Here is a 19,510-nt window from a genome sequence, read left to right as displayed (position 1 = left end):
TGACCCATGAATTGTAGTATGCCAACCCCTGGCCTAGAGTATAGGGAAGTAAAAGATGGTAAAGGCCTTACTGTGTTTAGGAAAAAAATTCAAAGATACTATTTCATACCATTCTCCAATAAAAGAAACTAGGGAACCTTTGAGGAATGGCTAATTTCAGGGGTGAGGCAGGAAAAATGTAAGATACATACCATGCTGTGGTACCAGAAAATAAAAAAGTACTAAATGAAAGCATACTGAGAGAGCACAGGAGCCAACCTGAAGGAGTTCCCAATGGTCAAAGCTTGAACAATTGAGCAATAAACTAACAATGACAGTATTGGGCTATAACCCAGACTACAATACCCATGATCCCATATTGATAGAAACAAATCACTGAATAAATAAATGAATGGGAGAGGGAGTAGGGGCAGCTCTTCCTTACTGAAGAATACCAATTAGTAAATGGAGTTTTAATGAGGGACATAGAAAATTTGCACTAGGCAATACTATTGTTACAGACAAGATCCCCGCAAGGATGCTAAAATCAGTAGGCAAAATGTATAGTCAAAGTATCTCCCCTCAAGATAATTACCAATTACAGATGGAAATATAGTAACTTTACAAGAGAAAAACATGAGATACCCTACTTCGACTAAGTGATCAAGGTTAACAACACCATTAATAAGCCATCTTAACATCAAGTAACCCCTGATATAGTGCACAGAAGTTGATCATATCACAGAGACACACATAACATCGGTTCTGTTGTATTCCTGCCAAAGATGCATGAGAAAATATCACACACACACAAGGTGAGAGACATTCTCCAAAACAGTACTCATCGAAAGTATTAAGGCCATGAAAGACTGAAGAATTGTCACTGATTGGAGGGCGCTAAAGAAACACAATAACTAAATGAAATGTGGGATCCAAGACTGGATCCTGGGACAGAAAGATATTAGAGAAAAACCTGATAAAATTCTATTAACATCTGTAGTTAACAGTATTACATAAAGTTAATTTCCTGGTTTTGGTAACTGTACTATGGTTAAGTAAAATGTTACCATTACTGGAAGCTGAGTGAAGGGTATATGGGAATTCTCTGTAATAATTTTGCAAGTTTTCTATAAGCCTGAAATGATTTCAAAATAGAAAAAATTAAAAAAAACCTTTATGACAAAGAAAAAAATTCTATTTCATTCTGGAGGTAGGTAGATAAGTTTAAGCATAGTTTTAAAAGTCAAATTAAAGACTATTCTATTACAAACAGGAAGTACAATTTCAAAATCACTTGAGGGTAGAACGAGTGGTAATAAAATGTGAGCAAAACAGGAATAGCTGGAAATAAGAACGAGGAACAGAGAATATAAAATAAAATGGCAGGAATAAGGACACATTATCACAATAAATAATGAACTGAATTCCCTTATTAAAGTCAAAGAATCTCAGAATGATTCAAAAAGAAAACTATAACAGAATCCTGATTACCAAGGACACACTTAAAATAAAGTGGCAATAATTTAAAAAAAAGATAAGCAAAGACGTCAATTTTTAAGTCAACAAAAAGAGGGTATTTGATATTATTATCAGAAAAAATAAAATTTAAGGTTAAAAACACTAAGTGGAAAAATAAAGGATGGACTGTACAGATAAAACTACAAATTGCAATGAGGATCTATATTTCGTCTTCGCAAAACTATAAAATGTAGTAGCAAAACATATAATACATCTCTCAGAATTTGATAGCAGTTACAGAGAAAGTTAAAAGACATGCAGATTCTAAATTATGTAATCAAAAAGTTTGTAGTTAAATAAAGAGGCGAGTGCCTTATCCAAAGAATACTAGTTTTAAATATATGTGGAGCATTTTCCAAAGCTGGAACAATCTGACTTATTGACAATATTGGAAGAGAAAAGGCAGTGGATTGATTTCTTCTTTGGGATGAGATAAAATTCCTGCCAAAATAGAATTCCATACTCAGTAAAACTATCCTATGAGAAAGAATAAAGAATATGGAATGAAGACATTTTCATGTGGTCAAAAACTAAGAGAATTTGTCAGCAGTTTTACACAAAAAGAAATTTCAAGGGTATTCTTCAGACAGAGAAAAAATGATCTCAGATGAAAATAAATAATAACAATAGCAGATTAGTCAGAAGTTGGGCAGCTGACAAGCATAAAAAGGTTCTGACATTATCTAGCAAGTGCCAGTTAATAATACTTGCTAACATTTATTTAGTGGTCACTATTGCCTGACATTGTTCTGGGCATTTTCACATTATTACTAATGCATACAAAAGCCACAATAACTACATGAGGCAGGCACTATTTTTATCTCATTTGCAGGAGAAAACTGAAGCACAGACAATTTAAATAATTTACTTAAACTCACAGATCTAGTAAGCAGCCAGAAACTGAACTCAGGCAGTCTGACTCTAGTCTGTCCTCAGCCACCACACATCCTTATCTCTCACAAGTTAAGAGAATGAATGAAATTACTGAATTAGGTAGAGTGAGAAGCTGTTTTTTAAGGAATGCAGAGACTTTCAGGAAAAAAAAAAGGATACAAAGTACAGGTAAAAAGGCTGCCACTAGGGAAGATGGGGGCACATTCCTTTTTGAAATAGGAAGAAAATATGATAGAAGAAGGAACAGAGAGGACTTAATGGGGGTAAGGGCAAGGTTCCCTTGGGACCTGCTGCTGACAAGGTCTTTGTTCTTCATGTCTTCACATCTTGGGCTTTTCTTCCTGTTTTTGGTAGAGCTCTGAGGGGACTTTCCAGATAAAACCTTGAGTTATTGTTATCAGTTGATTCACCCACTGGGCTATTTATTCCCAATGACCTCCCTCGTTGGATCAACCCTTGCTCACCTGAGCCCCATGGTCCTGTTATGTCATTTGCAATCATCCAGGGTTCTTTCCCTTGCTCCAATAAGGAGATGACATCAGGCTTAGAAATGGAGAGTCCTGTTTATAGGAAAAGAAATGGGGAATGATTATGCTGTTCCAAAATTCAAACTTTGTCTCTTGGTCACCAAGGAAGAGATACAATTACATTAAGGAAGATAGGAAGGTTGTCCAAAGGATGGGAAGATGGAAGTGCCAATGGAACTACACATTTACACTTCCGCAAAGCACAAAACAGAGCTTGGGAACAGAGTAGAAATTCAGACAAAAACTTTTAAGTCCCCCTAGATATTCACCATGAAGAAACCAGAAATTCCAGAAGGCTAGTCCTGAATTATTTGGAGTAAATAACAATAGTAGCTATTGTCCATCTGTCCTCTCTTTCCTCCCTAATCTACTCCTTGCTGTTCCTGGTCCTCCTCTGTGCCCGGACCGCTTAACCACAAGGACTGTATTATACTGGCCCTACCGTTTTTCACTGGGTTTAGCAGATGGAAAGCATCAGCAGGCAGGAGGAGACAGAGTTCAGGGTTTCTTATCCCTCACTCTCCTTTGACCCAGGAGTTCTGGAAGGAGCTATAGTTGCTGCCAGCCAGGCCCTTCTCCATGACTCTAGCTCTCACGATCTTCCACTGGCAGTGTTTCCTCCCTTTACCCCTTCTGGCTGGAGGTGGTAACAGCCTCCCACGGTTTTGTTCCTGGGAGCCTTGTTGCCCATCTGGCCCTGTATTATGCAATATCCTTACCTAGTGAGACCAAGTTACCAAAGTTCTCCAAAGTCACATCCTTGTACAAGTCCCTCTGGGTAGGTTCCAGGCACTTCCATTCTTCCTGAGAGAACTCTACGGCCACATCCCTGAATGTCACCAATCCCTGAAATGATAAACCCACGAATTACTAGTAAATAAAAGGACTTTTTAATTTTTTTCATTTATTATAAAAATAGTATAATGACCCCCATGAATCCATCACTCTGCTTCAACAATTAACAAGACTTTGCAAATCTTGTTTCATCTCTTTCCTTTTATTTTCTACCCCTGGTGTATTCTGTGGCATATCTCACATACTGAACAAAATAGTATGTCACCCACAAATGCTTTAGTATCTAACAAATCAGAATGTTTTTAAAGTATAACTAGAATGTCATTATCACATTAGTAACATTAACAATAATGCTCCTAGTAACTAGATCAAGTTTCAAATTGTCCCAATTTTCTCAATAGTGATTTTTTACAGTTGGGTTTATTCAAATCAGGATTCAAACAAGATCCACACATTATGTTTGTTCGATAGGTTTCCTAAAGTCTCTCAAATCTCTAACAGTCCTCACAGATCCTTTGAAAATTTTCTTGCTATTTATTTATTAAAGAAACATTTGAATCAGTAGAATTTCCTACATTTTGGATTTGTCCAATTGCATCTTCATACTGTAGTTAAACATGTCATTCTACTTCCATATTTTCTTTGAAAAGGGAGTTAGATCTGGAGTCCTGATTGACATATTTTTGGGGGGGAGGCATAAATATATCAGAGGTGGTACTGTGTACTTCCTGTACTATCCCATGAGGAAGCACATAGTGACTGATTGTCCCATTTATAATGAGGTTAAAATTGATTAGTAAGTACATTTTTAACAACCTAATCCATCGAGGAAAATGTTTTTAAGATGGAAATGAAGGGTGTTGTAGGAAGGAGGTGATAAAGCAAGCAAGCTAGGGCTGAACACCTATGTTATAAAGGAAGTATAAGAACCAAATCTATATGACTAGAGGCCTACAGGCTTTTCTGTGGCTACAGATAAGAAAGACCTTCATACAGCAGGACTCTTCTATTTTCCACAAGGTCTAGGAATGAGCAAAATCTAGTTAAGTGGGTTCTTATAAATAAATGAAATAGCATATACAAAACACACAGCAAACATGGGCCTAGCAAGTCATAGTCTTCCTTTTTACCATTCTTTCCCTTGAGATAATAAAGAATCCAAAAAGTTGTATAAATCTCTTACCTTAAAATAAAGAATTTACACAAGTTTTAAATCTATCCTGAAGACTCAGGGTATAATTAGTTTGTGGTACAACCTAGGTTATACCTTCCCCTTTAGGATGTACTTGGGAGTATGCAGAGGGTGGTTTAGCTGACACAATGTTGGGGGAGGTTGGGCTGAGGGGTGGGCTGTGCGCTACTGATATTAGTGCTGGCATCAGGATGTTAAGTGTCCTGAATTATCTGGGCTATGTATCCATGATGGTCTCAGAAAAAAAGAACTATACTGCTGAAAATGACAACAGTGTCCCCACTGCTCCTGTTTGTTACATACATGAGCATATTTTTTGTTATGCTAAATTTTATAATAAACACAGGAATTTTTATTTGCTGCATAATACTGCGCATTATGTCCTATAAGATATAATCTTTCTATTATTTTGGGGCATTTAGCTTAAACAAGATTTGTAAAATCTTCACAGTTCATTATAAACTTGATAATATCTATTATCCTTCATTGTCCATTTTTTCTTGTTCGTGAAATAAGAAAGCTGATGGAGGGTGTACCTCAGTCAAATAAATGTGCCCACAATCAACACATATTGTTCAACTTCAAAATGGACCATTTTATAGTTACTCGTCTCTCATAAATTCCCTTGCAAGACTAAAGAACTTTTTAAATTAAAAAAATTTTTCAATTACAGTTGACATTCAGTATTATTGTATATTAGTTTCAGGTGTACAGCACAGTGGTTAGACATTCATATAATTTACAAAGATTCTCCTGACTGGTCTAGTACCCATCTGGCACTATATTCCCTATGCTGTACTTTACACCCCCATGACTAATTTGTAACTACTAATTTGTACTTCTTAATCTCATTTCCTTTTTTGCCCAGACCCTCAACCCTCCTTCCATCTGGCAATCATCAGTTTGCTCTCTGTATCGATGAGTTTCAATTTTGTTTGTTCATTTATTTTCTTCTTTAGATTCCACATATAAGTGAGAGCATACGGTATTTTTCTTTCTCTATCTGACTTATTTCTCTTAGCATAATACCCACTAGGTCTATCTATGTTGTGGCATCAAAGAACTTTTGATAGTGTGAAATGTTTAAAGATTTTTCAAAAGGAGGAGGGGTGACAAAAAATAAAATTAAAAAAACCCCATCTAGGTTAATGGAAAAGATCCAAGTTATCTTTGGCCTCATTCAACTATGGTTCTGATAAGGGAGGCTCTCAAGAGAATATATTTTTGTTTCACTGGTACTCTGGTAAAAGCCCTATGTACATATGTGAACACTGCTGAAGAGAGGGCCACTAAGGGACGTGGAGCACCATCACTCATTCCCTGGAATGGAGGAACTGGGACCAGGTTACTGAATGGGGCTCAGTGAAACTGAGAAGTTTCAGGATAAGAACACAAACGTTCATATCATGTGAGGGAAGACAGGTGTTATTTCAAGGAGAGAGAAAATTTCAACTTACCTGGGCCATGGCTTTTAGAACTACCTGACCTGCTCAGATTTCTCTAGGTTCTTCTCTTGGACAAATACAGAGTCCTGAAAAAGCAGAGTAGAGGGGGAAGAGACAAATTTCTCATAAACTGAGCTTGCCTCACACTCCTATATAAATGAGCTGAAAACAATTGTCCTTCCAATGTCCACGTTTTGCTTCCCTTGCCCTCCCCTTGTCCCACCACACAACACTAATTCTAAGAACTACAGAGTTAACAAAGCCTAGCCCCTTCTTAAACCCCAGGGAAAACAAAAGATGGATTCAAGGTAGATGTGCTCTAGCAGAGACACAGAATCCATGACCTCAGCAAGAGAAGTTCGGCCCAGACAGTCCCTTATCTTGCTGCTAATCTATATCCTAGATGGGGCTTAGATAGCTCCCACCTGTTCCAAAGAGATCTTCCTTTGCAGCTGCAGCAAGAAAGATCATAACTCAGATGCATCCACTTTATCCTCTAAGGATGAGGACAGTGCTTACAGGCTAGGAGCACAGCATACCTGGCAGGCCAAACCTTTTGAAAAAGACATTCTTAAAACAAAGTCTTCCAGTTTCTCTGGGATCAACAAGCATAAACTTCTGGGTAGCTCCCTGGCTCTACTTTCTCCTTCTAAGTACAAAAGGAGGCCATACCACCTATATCAGAGGCTTTGTCAAAGCCTCCAGCCCCAGCTAAACTCACCAGACAGGAGCAAGAAAACCACAGTAACACAAGAATCTTACAAGCATACCTGCACATTCGGAATAGTGACCTGAATGGGAACTCAATTTGCAGCAGCCTCTTCGCCCAGCACTACTTTTCCATTTAAACCCTCCCTGTTGCTTTCCTGCAGAACATTACTTCCTCACTGGCTGGCAGTTGCTGAGGCTAGAGTTCTGTGGAGAATAGCCTGTACCTCAAGAGAATGAGAACTCAGGGGTTTTAAGGAGGGTAGTAAGGCTGGTTTTAATTATAGGTGCAAGAAGCTTTCCATGTGGGGGTGTTAGAAGGAAGACTAATTTAATTAATGGAGTGGTGTCAAGGAAAATTTCCTAAAATTATAGAACATGACTTGGGGCCTAAAAATCAGAATTTCAATAGACAGAAAAAGGGACAGAAGAGCATTCTGAGCAGAGTGAAGCGCAGTGGTAAACCAGTGGACCAAAAATATATGGTGTGTTTGCAGAAAATCATTTGAAATGACTTTTAGTTTCAGGAAAGGCCTAGACCAGTGCAGTCCAACAAGCTTTCTATGATGATGCAAGTCTGTCCTGTCAATAATGTAGCCATTAGGGAGTTCTGGTCAGAATGGTGAAGTAGGTAAACACTATGCATGCCTCCTCTCAAGACCACATCAAAATTACAACTACAGAACAACCATCATTGAGAATCACCTGAAGTCTAGCTGAATGGAAGTCCTCCAACTAAGGCTATACAGAAAAAGCCACACTAAATGGTAGGAGGGGTGGAGATGGGGAATAGGCTGGTACCACACTTGTGTGTGGTGGTTAAAAATCAAGAGGGCTATCTTGGCTGCAGAGGTACCCCCTGAGGAGCAAGGGGTCCCAGCTCCACACTAGGTTCTCCATTCTGGGGTTCTAGTACTGGAAAGAGAAATCTCTATAACTTCTGGCTATGAAAACCAGTGAAGATTATGGCTATGTGAGACGGAGGGAGTGAATGGAGTCCCAGGCGATCTCTCCTTAAAGGGCCTGCGCAGGGACTTACTTGCTGATGGAGTCTTCTCACTCTGGACTCGAACGCTGGGGCAGCTGCTTGAAAGCTGCCAGGGACAAATAGGGAGGAACTGAATTGTCTGGCTTCAAGGTAAGGGCTGGAGGGGCAGCTTTCTCCCAAACATAAGTGCTGGCAGAAGCCACTGTTCCTTTGTTGAGCCCTCCCCTCACCCAGCATGCAGAAGCAGGCAGCTGCCATATCTGAGTCTCATCAACCCTGCTAGCACTGTTCGCCCCACCCTGGTGATTCCTTGAGACCCTGCCCCACCCAACTTGTGAGCACACCACTTACAGTGGCTTTTCCATACAAATGGCTTGTCTTGGCTCATGCAGCAGACTTTCCTAAAATTTCTCGAAGGTTCGCAAACCCCAAATAAGAATCATCTGGCCTTGGCGTGACACGTACCTCTTGCTAAGCAGCCCCAAGCCTAGTACTAGAAGCCGCCAGGCTTAACTGGTGATTTAACTTCTCCCAGGCACCTCCAAGCCCAACACAAGTAGCAACCATCTGCAAATCATTTTGTAGCTCATACCAAGTGGCCCCAGGCAAGGCATAGGCATCAGTTGAACTTGGCCTGCCACAGAGCCCCTCTCAAGAGGCTCCAGAACCAACACACCTGGTGGTCAGTTTCAGACAACACCAGAGCATCACCTAATCACCTCCATAAAAGACACACCCGAAGGATTGACTCAGCAGGCACCAGAGCCCTGCTAAAGCAAATCCTGCTCTGTGCACAATAGCTCCTCTACTGTAGTCACTGGCCAGTCCTCACAACCAATCACCTTGAGGGCGAATCCTTCCCACTGATGTGCAAACAGCAACCAAGGCAGAACTATAACAGGAAGGCACCCACAACCCACACAAGAAACACACCTGGAACAACACCCAGCTCAGGTGACCAAGGAGACTTCAACACTGGGCCCCACAGGACACCTACATAAGGCCACTCTACTAAGATGAAGAGACACAGCAGCTCTACCTAATACATAGAAACAAACAGAGAGAGACAGCCAAAATGGGGAGATGACGAATCATGCACCAAATGAAAGAACAAAGTTCCAGAAAAAGAACTAAACAAAATGGAGACAAGCAATCTACCCGATGCAGAGTTCAAAACACTAGTTATAATGATGCTCAATGATCTCTTGAAAACTTCAACAGGAGGTAGGAAACATAAAAATGGAGGTAGAAAATATAAAAAATATAAAAAAGAACCAGTTGGAAATGAAAAATGCAATAGCTGAAATAAAAAATACATTAGAGGGAATCAATAGTACATGAGATGAAGCAGAGAACTGAATTAGCAATTTGGAAGATAAGGTAGCAAAAAATACCAATCAGAAAGCAACAAAAGAATCCAAAAAAATGTGGACATTTTAAGGGGCCTCTGGTACATCAAGTGTACCAACATTTGCATCAGAGGGGTACCAGAAGGAGAAGAGAGAGGGCAAAGAATTCAAAACCTATTTGAAGAAATAAACATGGAAAACTATCCTAACCTGGGGAAGGAAGCAGACATACAAGTCCAGGGAGGACAGAGAGTCTCCAACAAGATGAATCCCATGAGGCTCATACCAAGACACATCATAATTAAAATGTCAAAGGTTAGACAAAGAGAGAATCTTAAAAGCAGCATAAGAAAAAGTTACCTGTGAGGAAGCTCCCATAAGACTGTCAGTCGATTTCTTAACAGAAACTTTACAGGCCAGAAGGGATTGGCACAAAATATTCAAATGATGAAAAGCAAGGACCTACAACCAAGATTACTCTACCCAGCATGGCTATCATCTAGAATGAAAGGACAGATAAAGAACTTCCCAAACAAGAAAAAGCTAAAGGAGTTTATCCCCACCAAACAAGTATTATAAGAAATGTTAAAGGGACTTCTTTACAAGGTAGGAAAAATAAAAATAAAAAATACAAATAATAAAATGGCAATAACTACACATTTAGCCACAATTTGTTTCAATGTAAGTGGATTAAATGTTCCAATCTAAAGACAGGGTGGCTGAATGGATAAGAAAATAAAACCCTTACATATGCTGCCTATAAGAAACTCACTTCAGACTGAAAGACACACAGAGACTGAAAGTAAAGGGATGGAAAAAGATAGTTCATGAAATTGGAAATGGAAAAAAAAAAAAAGCTGAGGTAGCCATATTTATATCAGACAAAATAGACTTTTGAACAAAGGCTATAACAAGAGACAAAGAAGGACCCAGTAATCCCACTTCTGGGTATTTACCCTAAGAAACCCAAAATATTACTTTGAAGAGACATGTGCATCCATATGTTCACTGCAGCATTATCTACAATAGTCAAGATTTGGAGACAACCTGGGTGTCTATGAATAGACAAGTGGATAAAGAAGAGGTGGTACGTAGATACAATGCAATATTACTCAGCCATAAAAAAAGAATGAAATCTTGCCATCAGCAACAATGTGGATGGACCTGAAGAATATTGTGCTGGGTGGAGTAAGTCAGAGAAAGACAAATATCTTATGATTAACACTTATACGTGGAATCTAGAGAAGAGAATAAATGAACAAACAAAACAGAAACAATCTCATAGATCAGAGAGTATTTTGATGGTTGCCTGATCAGGGCAGGGTTGGGGGTATGAGTGAAGGAAGGGAGGGGATAAGAGTTACAAATCGATAGTTACAAAATAGTCATGGGGATGTACAGTATAGCAGGGGGAATATAGTCAGTAGAATTGTAATAAGTATGTATAGTGTCAAATGGATACTGGATTTATCGGGGTGATCACTGTGTAAGTTATATAAATGTCTAATCACTGTGTTGTATATAAACTATTATAATATTGTATGTCAACTATAATTGAAAAAAATAAAAATATAAAAAAATTAGTAGGTAGAAGTAGAATGAGAAACAGGGTATATAGACTTAAGTGTTTCTCCATAAGACACATTAATTATAATGGAAAAGTAGTGGAACACTACTGTAACCAAGTGATTAAAGTTAACACCACTAATAAGAAGACAAGTTGACTTCCTGGATCTCTTGATATGATGCACTGAGAACACATCACTTTTGCGGTATTCTTGCCTCAAATCCATTATCTGAATTTAATCATGGGGATGCATCAGACAACCTCAAATCAAGAAACATTCTACATTGCAGAATTTATGAAATAAATGGCCGGTCCCCTTCAAAAGTGTCAAGGTCATGAAAGACAAAGAAAGACTGACAATCTGTGCCAGATCAGGAAGACTGAGGAGGCTCGCTAACTGCAACATATGATAGTGGATTAGACCCTTGCCCAGAAAAAGGACACTAAGGGACCAATATTGATAAAATTTGAATAAGATTTGTAGACTAGTTATTAATAGTGTATCAATGTTAATATGCTGGTTTTGATCATGTACTACAATTAAGATGTTAACAAATAGAGAAGTTGAATTAAGAGTATATAAGAATTCTATTTTTGCAATAGTTTTATGTCTAAATCTAATTCAAAATGAAAAGTTAAAAAAAATTTTAAATGAACATGAGATGTACAGAGAGCAGGGAGGATATGGGCTTTTCAGTTCACCTCTAAGACACCCAGTAATTTATTCTATTGGTACATGCTGAAGACCAGGTCAGGTTGGTGGGGAGGGTGGAGAGTGGTGATGGTCTCTGTTAGGCAAGAAGTTTCAGAAGGAAAGAAAAGCACTACTTAGAAAACAATAGTTTTAGGGAAAGAACCTGATGCACCTTGAACTTGACTTGTGGATGTTCAATAGTGATTATTTCCTTCTCTCAATCTCTCCAGTGGAGAAAATTCAAGAAAAAGAAATTATGAGGGACCAAGACATTTTTGAATGGTCATCTCCCAACTCGTCCACACAGAGGAGGGAGGTCAGAGAAGACTGGACATTATGCCCAATCCCAGTGTTACAGATTAAGGCTGAGGTTATCACTGCCTCGGGCTCCTTCCCAGGTTCTGACAGTGATTGGAGCACTGGAGTCACAGGCACCTCACACTCACACACTTGGTGCTGCACAAATGGTCAGTGTCACACAAACACAACCACACATCAACTCTTGAGACACAGGACACAACCACACAATCACAGACACCTCCACGCCCTTATACGTAATCATAATCTCACACCTAAGATAGAGTCAGACAATCTCAACACTGTGACACACAAAGTGGCTCCTTTAGTCACAGACTCCCTACATCAACACCCACAAATGTCCCACACAGTCACAATCACATACCCACTTAACGGAGACTCACAATCACTGGCACTCAACTCCAGCCCACTCAATGTCAACTATTCATAACTGAGCATTTACTCTGGAGACACACACTGTCACACTCACACAAGCAAAGCCATCCCACACCTGCACACCCCAAAAAACACAACAGGAGTACACAGTGTCACTACAGTCATAGACACATGACAATTGCACATGGTACCACATATGGCTATAACATCATGCAATCCAAAACCATACATCACACAGATATCCGCACCCATCACACATTTACAACTACTTTGGCACCACCCAAAACAAGGAGTATGGTCACACATACACAACAGGGACACAAGCACTATTACCCCCACGGTCACGAGGACCCCACACGACAACACAGTATCACACATCGTTACACAAACACAACTAGACATACACCCTGGAGACAGGCGATCACAACCGCACACACTCAAGCACCCAATCACACCTGGTCACACCACAAAGCCACAAGGACTCATTCAGAACCTGGACCTTCAGCACGCTACCGCTTGCACGAACAGACCCGAAGCTCTAGACACGCCCCGTCCCCGCCCCGGACTCCCAGACCCCTCACCTTCTGCCTCCCCTTGGTCGCGTCCGGGTCCCAGCGGAGCTAACGATCTCGCCAGGACGTCGAGACGTAAGGTTGGGCCGCTGTGAACTCTGGGAAACGTAGTCCATAACCTGACCAGCCAGACAAAATGGCATCTTCGTACTTCAAAGTCTGAACTTGGCACATTTGACACTGCCCGGGAGGCTTCAAAGAGGGAATCTCCGCCCCAAACCTCCCACCAGGCTTGAGCTAATTTTCCTCTAAGGTTGGACTGCTCACCTGGAGAGGCCCATAATCACAGGAAGAGGCAGCTAAGTTCCCGTAGGCGAGACAGAGTGTCGACCGACAAAGCCTTAAGGGAAATGTAGTCCCAGGCCGGAAAAGCGGTGCTGCTGTTGATTGAAGGCAATCAGATACCAGCCTGGGCCTGGCCATGGTGACGGTGCGTGCTGCGTCGCAGGGGCTTGTGGGAGTTCTCAATAGCCCTCGGAGTGCGCAGGCGCAGCGCACCGAGTGGACATTTTGGTCTTTGTCCGTGGGTCAGTCCGGCCCCTGGGTCCACGTGGCGCGAAAGTAGGAGGTGGGATGTGGGCGTCTTGGGCCGGTCGGGTCCGGGAGGTTGAGGGGGAGGGTTCCGGGTTAAAAGGAGCGCGGCACGCGGGAGGGGAGTGGGTTTAAGAGCTTTTGGCCTACGTGCGGGGTGGGGCTGGGGGCCTCTGAGGAGGGTTCGAGCGTGTGTGACCCTGAGTTTGACCGCGTTTGACCGGATATTTGAGGTTATTGAGTGGAGAAACTGGGTGCAGGATTGTGTATGGTGCATTTGAGAGGTAGCTATACGAGACCAGCATTGAAGTAATAACATTTGAGCCGCACTTTTCTTGTCGAAAGTGCTGATGCTAACGGTGCCATCTTCCTGGAGCATCTGTTTTACTTGAAGATTTGAAGAGGGGCAGAATGCTAAGTGGTAAATAGTTTAAAGATGGAATTTTATATAAAAACGTATTTTTAAAAACTGGGGTAGAATGTATATTACCATGATTTCATTTTTCTTTAAACAACCCAGAATGTTTCAAAGGAACTTTTTGTTTGAGTCAGCCTGCTTCATCCAGTCGCAAATCCCCAGATCTTTTAGATAATTAAATAGGGCTGCTGTTAAATCCTAGACTAAATATCAGCGTTATACTTTGAGAAGCAGTGTCCATATAGTGCAGAAAGCCCAGAATTAGGGAGTTAGGGGTTTTTGGTCATAGGTTAGGCACAATTATATTCGTTCTTTGAACAAAGCTTAGTTGCTGGAATGTTTATCCATCAGTCTGGACTACGTTCTAGGTGTCCTAATTCCTAAATGAATCGAGGTGTTCTCAGATTGTACGGATTTTGTGAAGTAATGAAGAAAATTCTCTTTGCAAAGATGCTTTTTCTAAGGAATTCACCCACAGTCATCCTTCACATAATTTTATATAATAAGTTAGTTATTGGGTACCAAATTAATATGTACAAATCAGTAGCCTTCAAATAGACAAACAATAGTTAGAAGACAGACAAAAGCCACTATTTATAAGAGCAATAAAATATAATATTGAGGAAAAGATTAAGAAATAGGAAGAACTATTAGTAATTTTAATACTACTGAGAGACATAACATGAGAATAGATATACCAAGTAGTAGGAAGATGGTCATAAAGAAGTGTGTGCAAACCTAAGTAAATTTATTAATTTAATGAGATCTTAAAGTATATAGTTTCTTTTGCAACTAGATAAGCTGATTCCACACTTCATGTGGAAAAATAGACAAACAAGAAGAGCCAGTAAAACTGAAAAAGAAAAATAGTTGCGGTGTGGGTAGGTGGGAAGCCCAAGGGTAACATGTTTAAAATATAAATCCTCACAAATTAGTTTAGTGTTAGTATTAGCATGAAGTATATTAGCCTAAGAAGGGCAATTTGGCAATATCTATAATAACTACAAAAGTATTTTCTTTTTGACCCATCTATTTCTATTTGGAAATTAATCCTACAAATGTACCTGCATTTGCAGGAAATGATAACAATCACAAGGTTGCTTTTTGAATTTTGTTCATATTAAAAGGTTAAAGTATGTATTCAAAAATTAAAGGTTTTTTGTTTTTTGTTTTTTTTTTCTAAGGAGGAAATAGTCCATGGAGCCAGACTGCTTCTGTTAACTCATTCCTCTGTCACTTTGTAACTAAGTGACCTTAGGCAGGTATTAAACCTTGTGCTTCAGTTTCTCATCTAGTAATGTAGAAAAAATAATAGTATTTGATTCACAGGTTGATTGTGCAGATCGTGGAGTTCTAAGTTCTAAGGAATAGTGCCTTGTATGTAGTAAGTACTGGGTAAATGTTAAATAGTGATGTTATTACTAATTGCAAAGTAACACTTCATTAGAACAAGTACAGGCATTTGTACTGTTCCTGGTGGAAATTTCTGAAAGATTCACATGTATAGATGTTCTCATTTATATTTTAAAACATTTTTTAGGGAGGACATTTCTTTTTTATAACTAGAATGAGAAGATTAGCTTTCTGCGTTTAAGTTACATTGATCTTAGAAACTCATCACCACTGCCGTCATTAAGTTTGTTCTTTGTTTTCTATGGTAGTTACTTTTCATGGTTCCAATTTCAGAACCTCTGATATTTTTTCAAAAACCCCACTTGTGACCCTTTTTTTGGCCAGAATATGTAGGAGGTGATCTTCAAATTGCATAATATCAGGAGAGACATACTATATGATTGGTCTACCATTAATGATTATATTTTTCCCCTTCTTGTGACCAACTTGTAATGCGTATGGTTTTAGTTTGGTATCATAAAAATGTCCATTCCCCTTCAGTCATTTAATAGATGGTTTAGCATCAATAAATAATTCTTGGCTGAATCAATAATTTCTTCAGGTGTTGCAAAGTGATGATTTTTTAGTTTCTTCATTCCTCTTACATTTATTTGGTTACTACCTCAAATCATGTCAAAATTTTCCTGGCTTTTTCTTCTGTAAGCATCATTTTAAAATTGTGTTCTAATAATAGCAGCTAGTTTACTTTGTGACACTTATACTATCACAGTTTTAGCTCAGGGACGCTCCTTCATGCTGCCTCCTGTCTCATTTTGACATGCCAGCATTTAACTTTTGAGAGCTTGCTTGCACTTTAGGCCCACCTTGTACCTTCCCTCCCAGACTTGGAAATGGCCATGTCTCCTTTTGTTGGAGAATCATGTTAGTGACCAAGATCTGGATGCTGGATATTTTCATTGGTGCAGGGGTAACATTATTTCAAGGCCATTTCAGTGACATAGAAAATCTATTTTTAAAAACCATAAGTTCATATTAGTATTTCTAATTCAATATAAATACTGCAGTATAATAATTAGCTCCTAACTGTATTTCATAGTATACATTTTGAAACCAGTTAATATAAGTACTTATTTTCTTTGCTTTGTCCTACAATGTAAAGAAAATGGTTTCAGAATAACAATACTGATACCAACTCATTTCCTATTTGCCCCTAAAATACTCACCAGAGGCTCTGAGATAACTTGTGGATTACAACCCTAACCTTACCCCAAAGATTGCCATGAAGTATCTCGTTTCTATTATTATTTCATATTGCTCTAGTATATCGATAGTCTTTGGAAACAAATGACATCCTTCTATTCACAGCATTCTGTTTTTAGTAGTGGTATTTCCATTTACAAAATATAGTAATTCTCAATTGCTGAAAATGTCAAATCCTAGAAATCAGCATTTCTGCATGACGTTAAAGCTGGCAGGAAGCTGCACTTTTTTCTCTAAATGGGAGGGGTTAATAGTAACCATACACACGCTGTATCATGTGAAAAATTTCTTTGTAGCTATTTTTGTCCATAGAAAGCATACCACTCAAGATGTGTAATCAGAGTTCTCTGTTCTTAAGTCATTTGAAATACTTTCTTTGAGGAATTACGTTACCAAGTTAATGTACAGTTGGGTTCGTTTCAGTTTGTCTTCAAGTTCAAGGACTGCTTTTAAAAAAAATGAATTTGATTATTTAGAAAAGTAAGTAATCCAATTCTGATTAACCAAAAAATGCATTTCAGAGACATCTCATCTCATTCTACTCCGTTCCCCATCACATTCTTTGTCTCAAGTATATTTTCTTGTTTGTTTCTTGTTTATCAAGGGGATTTTTTTTGTTTGTTGGGCCACTAATATATGTTTATTCTTCCCTCCTATCTCCTACCCCCCCTTACATAAATTCCTTCCTTTCTTCACTTTAACAATATGTCCTGGAGATCTCCTTTCTTAATCATCTTTTTTTCTTTTTAACTGCTGAATATGTAAGATGCTATAGTGTGCATGTACTGTAGATTCAATTGTTGGATGTTCTGTTGTTGGACATTTGGATTGTTTCCAATCTTAATTGGAATAATTTTTATAGTTTATCATATTTATTATTTTTTTCATATTTATATTTTTAATCTATTTAGAGTTTATCCTGGTATAGGATATTAGGTGTGTATCCAGGTTAATCTTTTTTTATTAGCTATCCAGTTCTTTGAACAGCATTTATTAAACTGTCTTAGCTTTACTATTTGAAGATTCCATTTTGATCGTATAATAAATTCTCATATGTATTAGGTCTGTTTCCGAACTTTATACTGTTTTCTATCTTCTAGTCTATATTTGTGTACCAATATTTATCTCTTTATTATTGAGGCTTTATATTTTTTTTCATTATCATAGCTAGTCTTTTATCGTTTGGCTTTTACAGTTTTCTAGCTATTTTTGCGTATTTGTTTCTCTGTGTAAACTTTGGAATCTACTAGTCTAGTTCTGGGAAAAGAAAACCTCATTTTTATTGGTATTTTATTAAACTTATAAAATAACAGGGGAAAAGGACATTAGATCTTTATGATGTTAAATATTCCTATCTATGTACATGATTACTCCTACCCATGTACAACTTCCTTTTGGGCCCCCTTTGAGTGTTTTCAAATTTACTTCATATAGGTTTTAGACACTTTTTACTAAGTTTACTTCTAGATACTTGATATTGTGAGTGGAGTCGTGTTATATATGAAGCTTGTTGATGTCTATAAATTAGTTTGTTTCCCTGCTTAACTTACTGAGCAATTGTTTATAATTAAATTATAATTAGGCAGTGAGCATCCTATCTTTATTTGGAATTTAACAGGAATGTCTCCAATGTTTTCACATTAAATAAGATGCTGGCTTTTGTGGTCGGATATAGATTATGATTACCTGTATAGATATAGATTACTCATGCTGCCTGGGTCTCTGGAGATGTGAGTAGAAACAAAAAGTTTAAGGCTGAGGCCACTGCTGTGCCTCAGATGTAACAACCAGGAAAGATCACATTAACCACGGAAACAAAAAGGTCTCCAAATTCTGATTCTGCAGTCTTTAAACAAAAAAAATCAAACAACAAAAATAAGATAACCAGTAAGATGTCCATTCCTATTCTGTTTTTTTCTTTTCCCTCCTTTTTCTTTACTCAGTTCTTCTCTTTATCTTTTGTGTTCTTTTTGTAGCTTTGCTTGTTTCTTAAAATTTTGTGTCTTTTAAAAATCTCATTTTGTTGATGTTGTTACTTTTTTATGTGTTTTGTGGCAGTATCTTTCAGATGAATTTATTTTTCATATAAGTTAAATTATGCTGTTCATTTTCACTGTTTCTTAGAGTATCCTTATATGGACACAGATTATTTTGTATTACTCATGTTTGTATGAGATAGATTGTCCTAGACAAGTACCAGGAAAGAGGAGGCATAGTAGCATTCTATGCTTCAAAACTCGTGCCTCTTTTAGTTTTTAAAGCAAGGGACTTGTGCACCTTCGCTGGCTTGGTGACCCTAATGTGGTTGAGGCCAACTTCTATCTCCAACTCTGTTTCCTGTAATTCTTCATAGTACTTGCTTTTTAGGATGATGTATTCAGTATTAGAAGTTGCTAAATCTGAGGATGCCCCACTCCCGTGTACAGCAGGTCCTAGAATAATGTCATTTCTTTCAGTGTCCTTTTGTTATAATGTTGATGAAATGCCATAGGAACTGAACCTCTTGTTTATGTTGATTAGTCAGTGGTAAAATTGGTTTCATGATGCATTGTTTCACTTAAAATCATAAAACCTATTGATGACTTATTGTACTTTTTAAGCCTGCTCTTTCTGCTTACTCCTGCAGTCCTTTTCTGTTTAGTCTTGTTTTTGCTTTCATCAATTTCCTCTTAAGGTGAGGCCTACTCATTCTGTAAGGGAATATTAGCTGCAGATTTTTGAACTTTGAATAGAATCCTCCTCAGCATTTCCAGTATTTTCTAGGCTTCTTTGCAACTTCCTTTTTAAGCCTCCCTGTTTTGGGCCTGCCTTCGGCAGAGGTGCATGGAATTTGGAAGTTTTTTTGTCCCTAGTTTTGTTGTTCATTATTAGACTCAGTTACAACAGTTCTTACTCAGGGTAAATCCCTCATTCTGAGAATGAATATTTGCTAGTTATTTCTGAGATCTGTAATGTCAAGGACTTCTCACCATTGTCTAGTTTTTCTTGCTACATGTATCACACTATTGTGGTTCATGTACCACCTCT

The 19,510-nt window shown here is 38.5% G+C and overlaps 2 protein-coding genes across 8 annotated transcripts in view; one reads left to right on the top strand and one right to left on the bottom strand.

Annotated features, from left to right (window-relative positions):
* Window positions 1-13,370, bottom strand: part of ZNF565 (zinc finger protein 565) — a 24,163-nt gene extending 10,793 nt beyond the window's left edge. Inside the window, exons 1-4 of one of the 2 annotated variants that reach the window (XM_023525081.1) lie at window positions 13,189-13,370; window positions 6,363-6,436; window positions 3,638-3,764; window positions 2,856-2,951 (exon numbers count right to left, since the gene is read on the bottom strand). In XM_023525081.1, the coding sequence (XP_023380849.1) occupies window positions 2,856-2,951; window positions 3,638-3,764; window positions 6,363-6,371 (232 nt within the window). In that variant the 5' untranslated portion in view covers window positions 6,372-6,436; window positions 13,189-13,370. Of the gene's footprint in view, window positions 1-2,855; window positions 2,952-3,637; window positions 3,765-6,362; window positions 6,437-12,930 lie in introns of both variants that reach the window. The other variant, XM_011383541.2, reaches the window with a different exon arrangement.
* An 18-nt stretch (window positions 13,371-13,388) lies between these two features.
* The window catches only part of ZNF146 (zinc finger protein 146), an 18,973-nt gene continuing 12,851 nt past the window's right edge, over window positions 13,389-19,510 (top strand). Inside the window, exons 1-2 of one of the 6 annotated variants that reach the window (XM_011383534.2) lie at window positions 13,414-13,489; window positions 15,055-15,132. The gene's annotated coding sequence lies outside the window, so the exon portion shown is untranslated. Of the gene's footprint in view, window positions 13,490-13,606; window positions 13,874-15,054; window positions 15,133-15,199; window positions 15,255-19,510 lie in introns of those variants that run through there. The other 5 variants (XM_023525089.1, XM_011383538.2, XM_011383536.2 and 2 more) reach the window with 5 other exon arrangements.

Source organism: Pteropus vampyrus, unplaced genomic scaffold (genome assembly GCF_000151845.1).
Source record: "Pteropus vampyrus isolate Shadow unplaced genomic scaffold, Pvam_2.0 Scaffold523, whole genome shotgun sequence".
NCBI classification, from domain to species: Eukaryota; Metazoa; Chordata; class Mammalia; order Chiroptera; family Pteropodidae; genus Pteropus; species Pteropus vampyrus.
The sequence above is the reverse complement of the archived record's forward strand: the minus strand, read 5'-3'. Positions and strand labels throughout refer to the sequence as shown.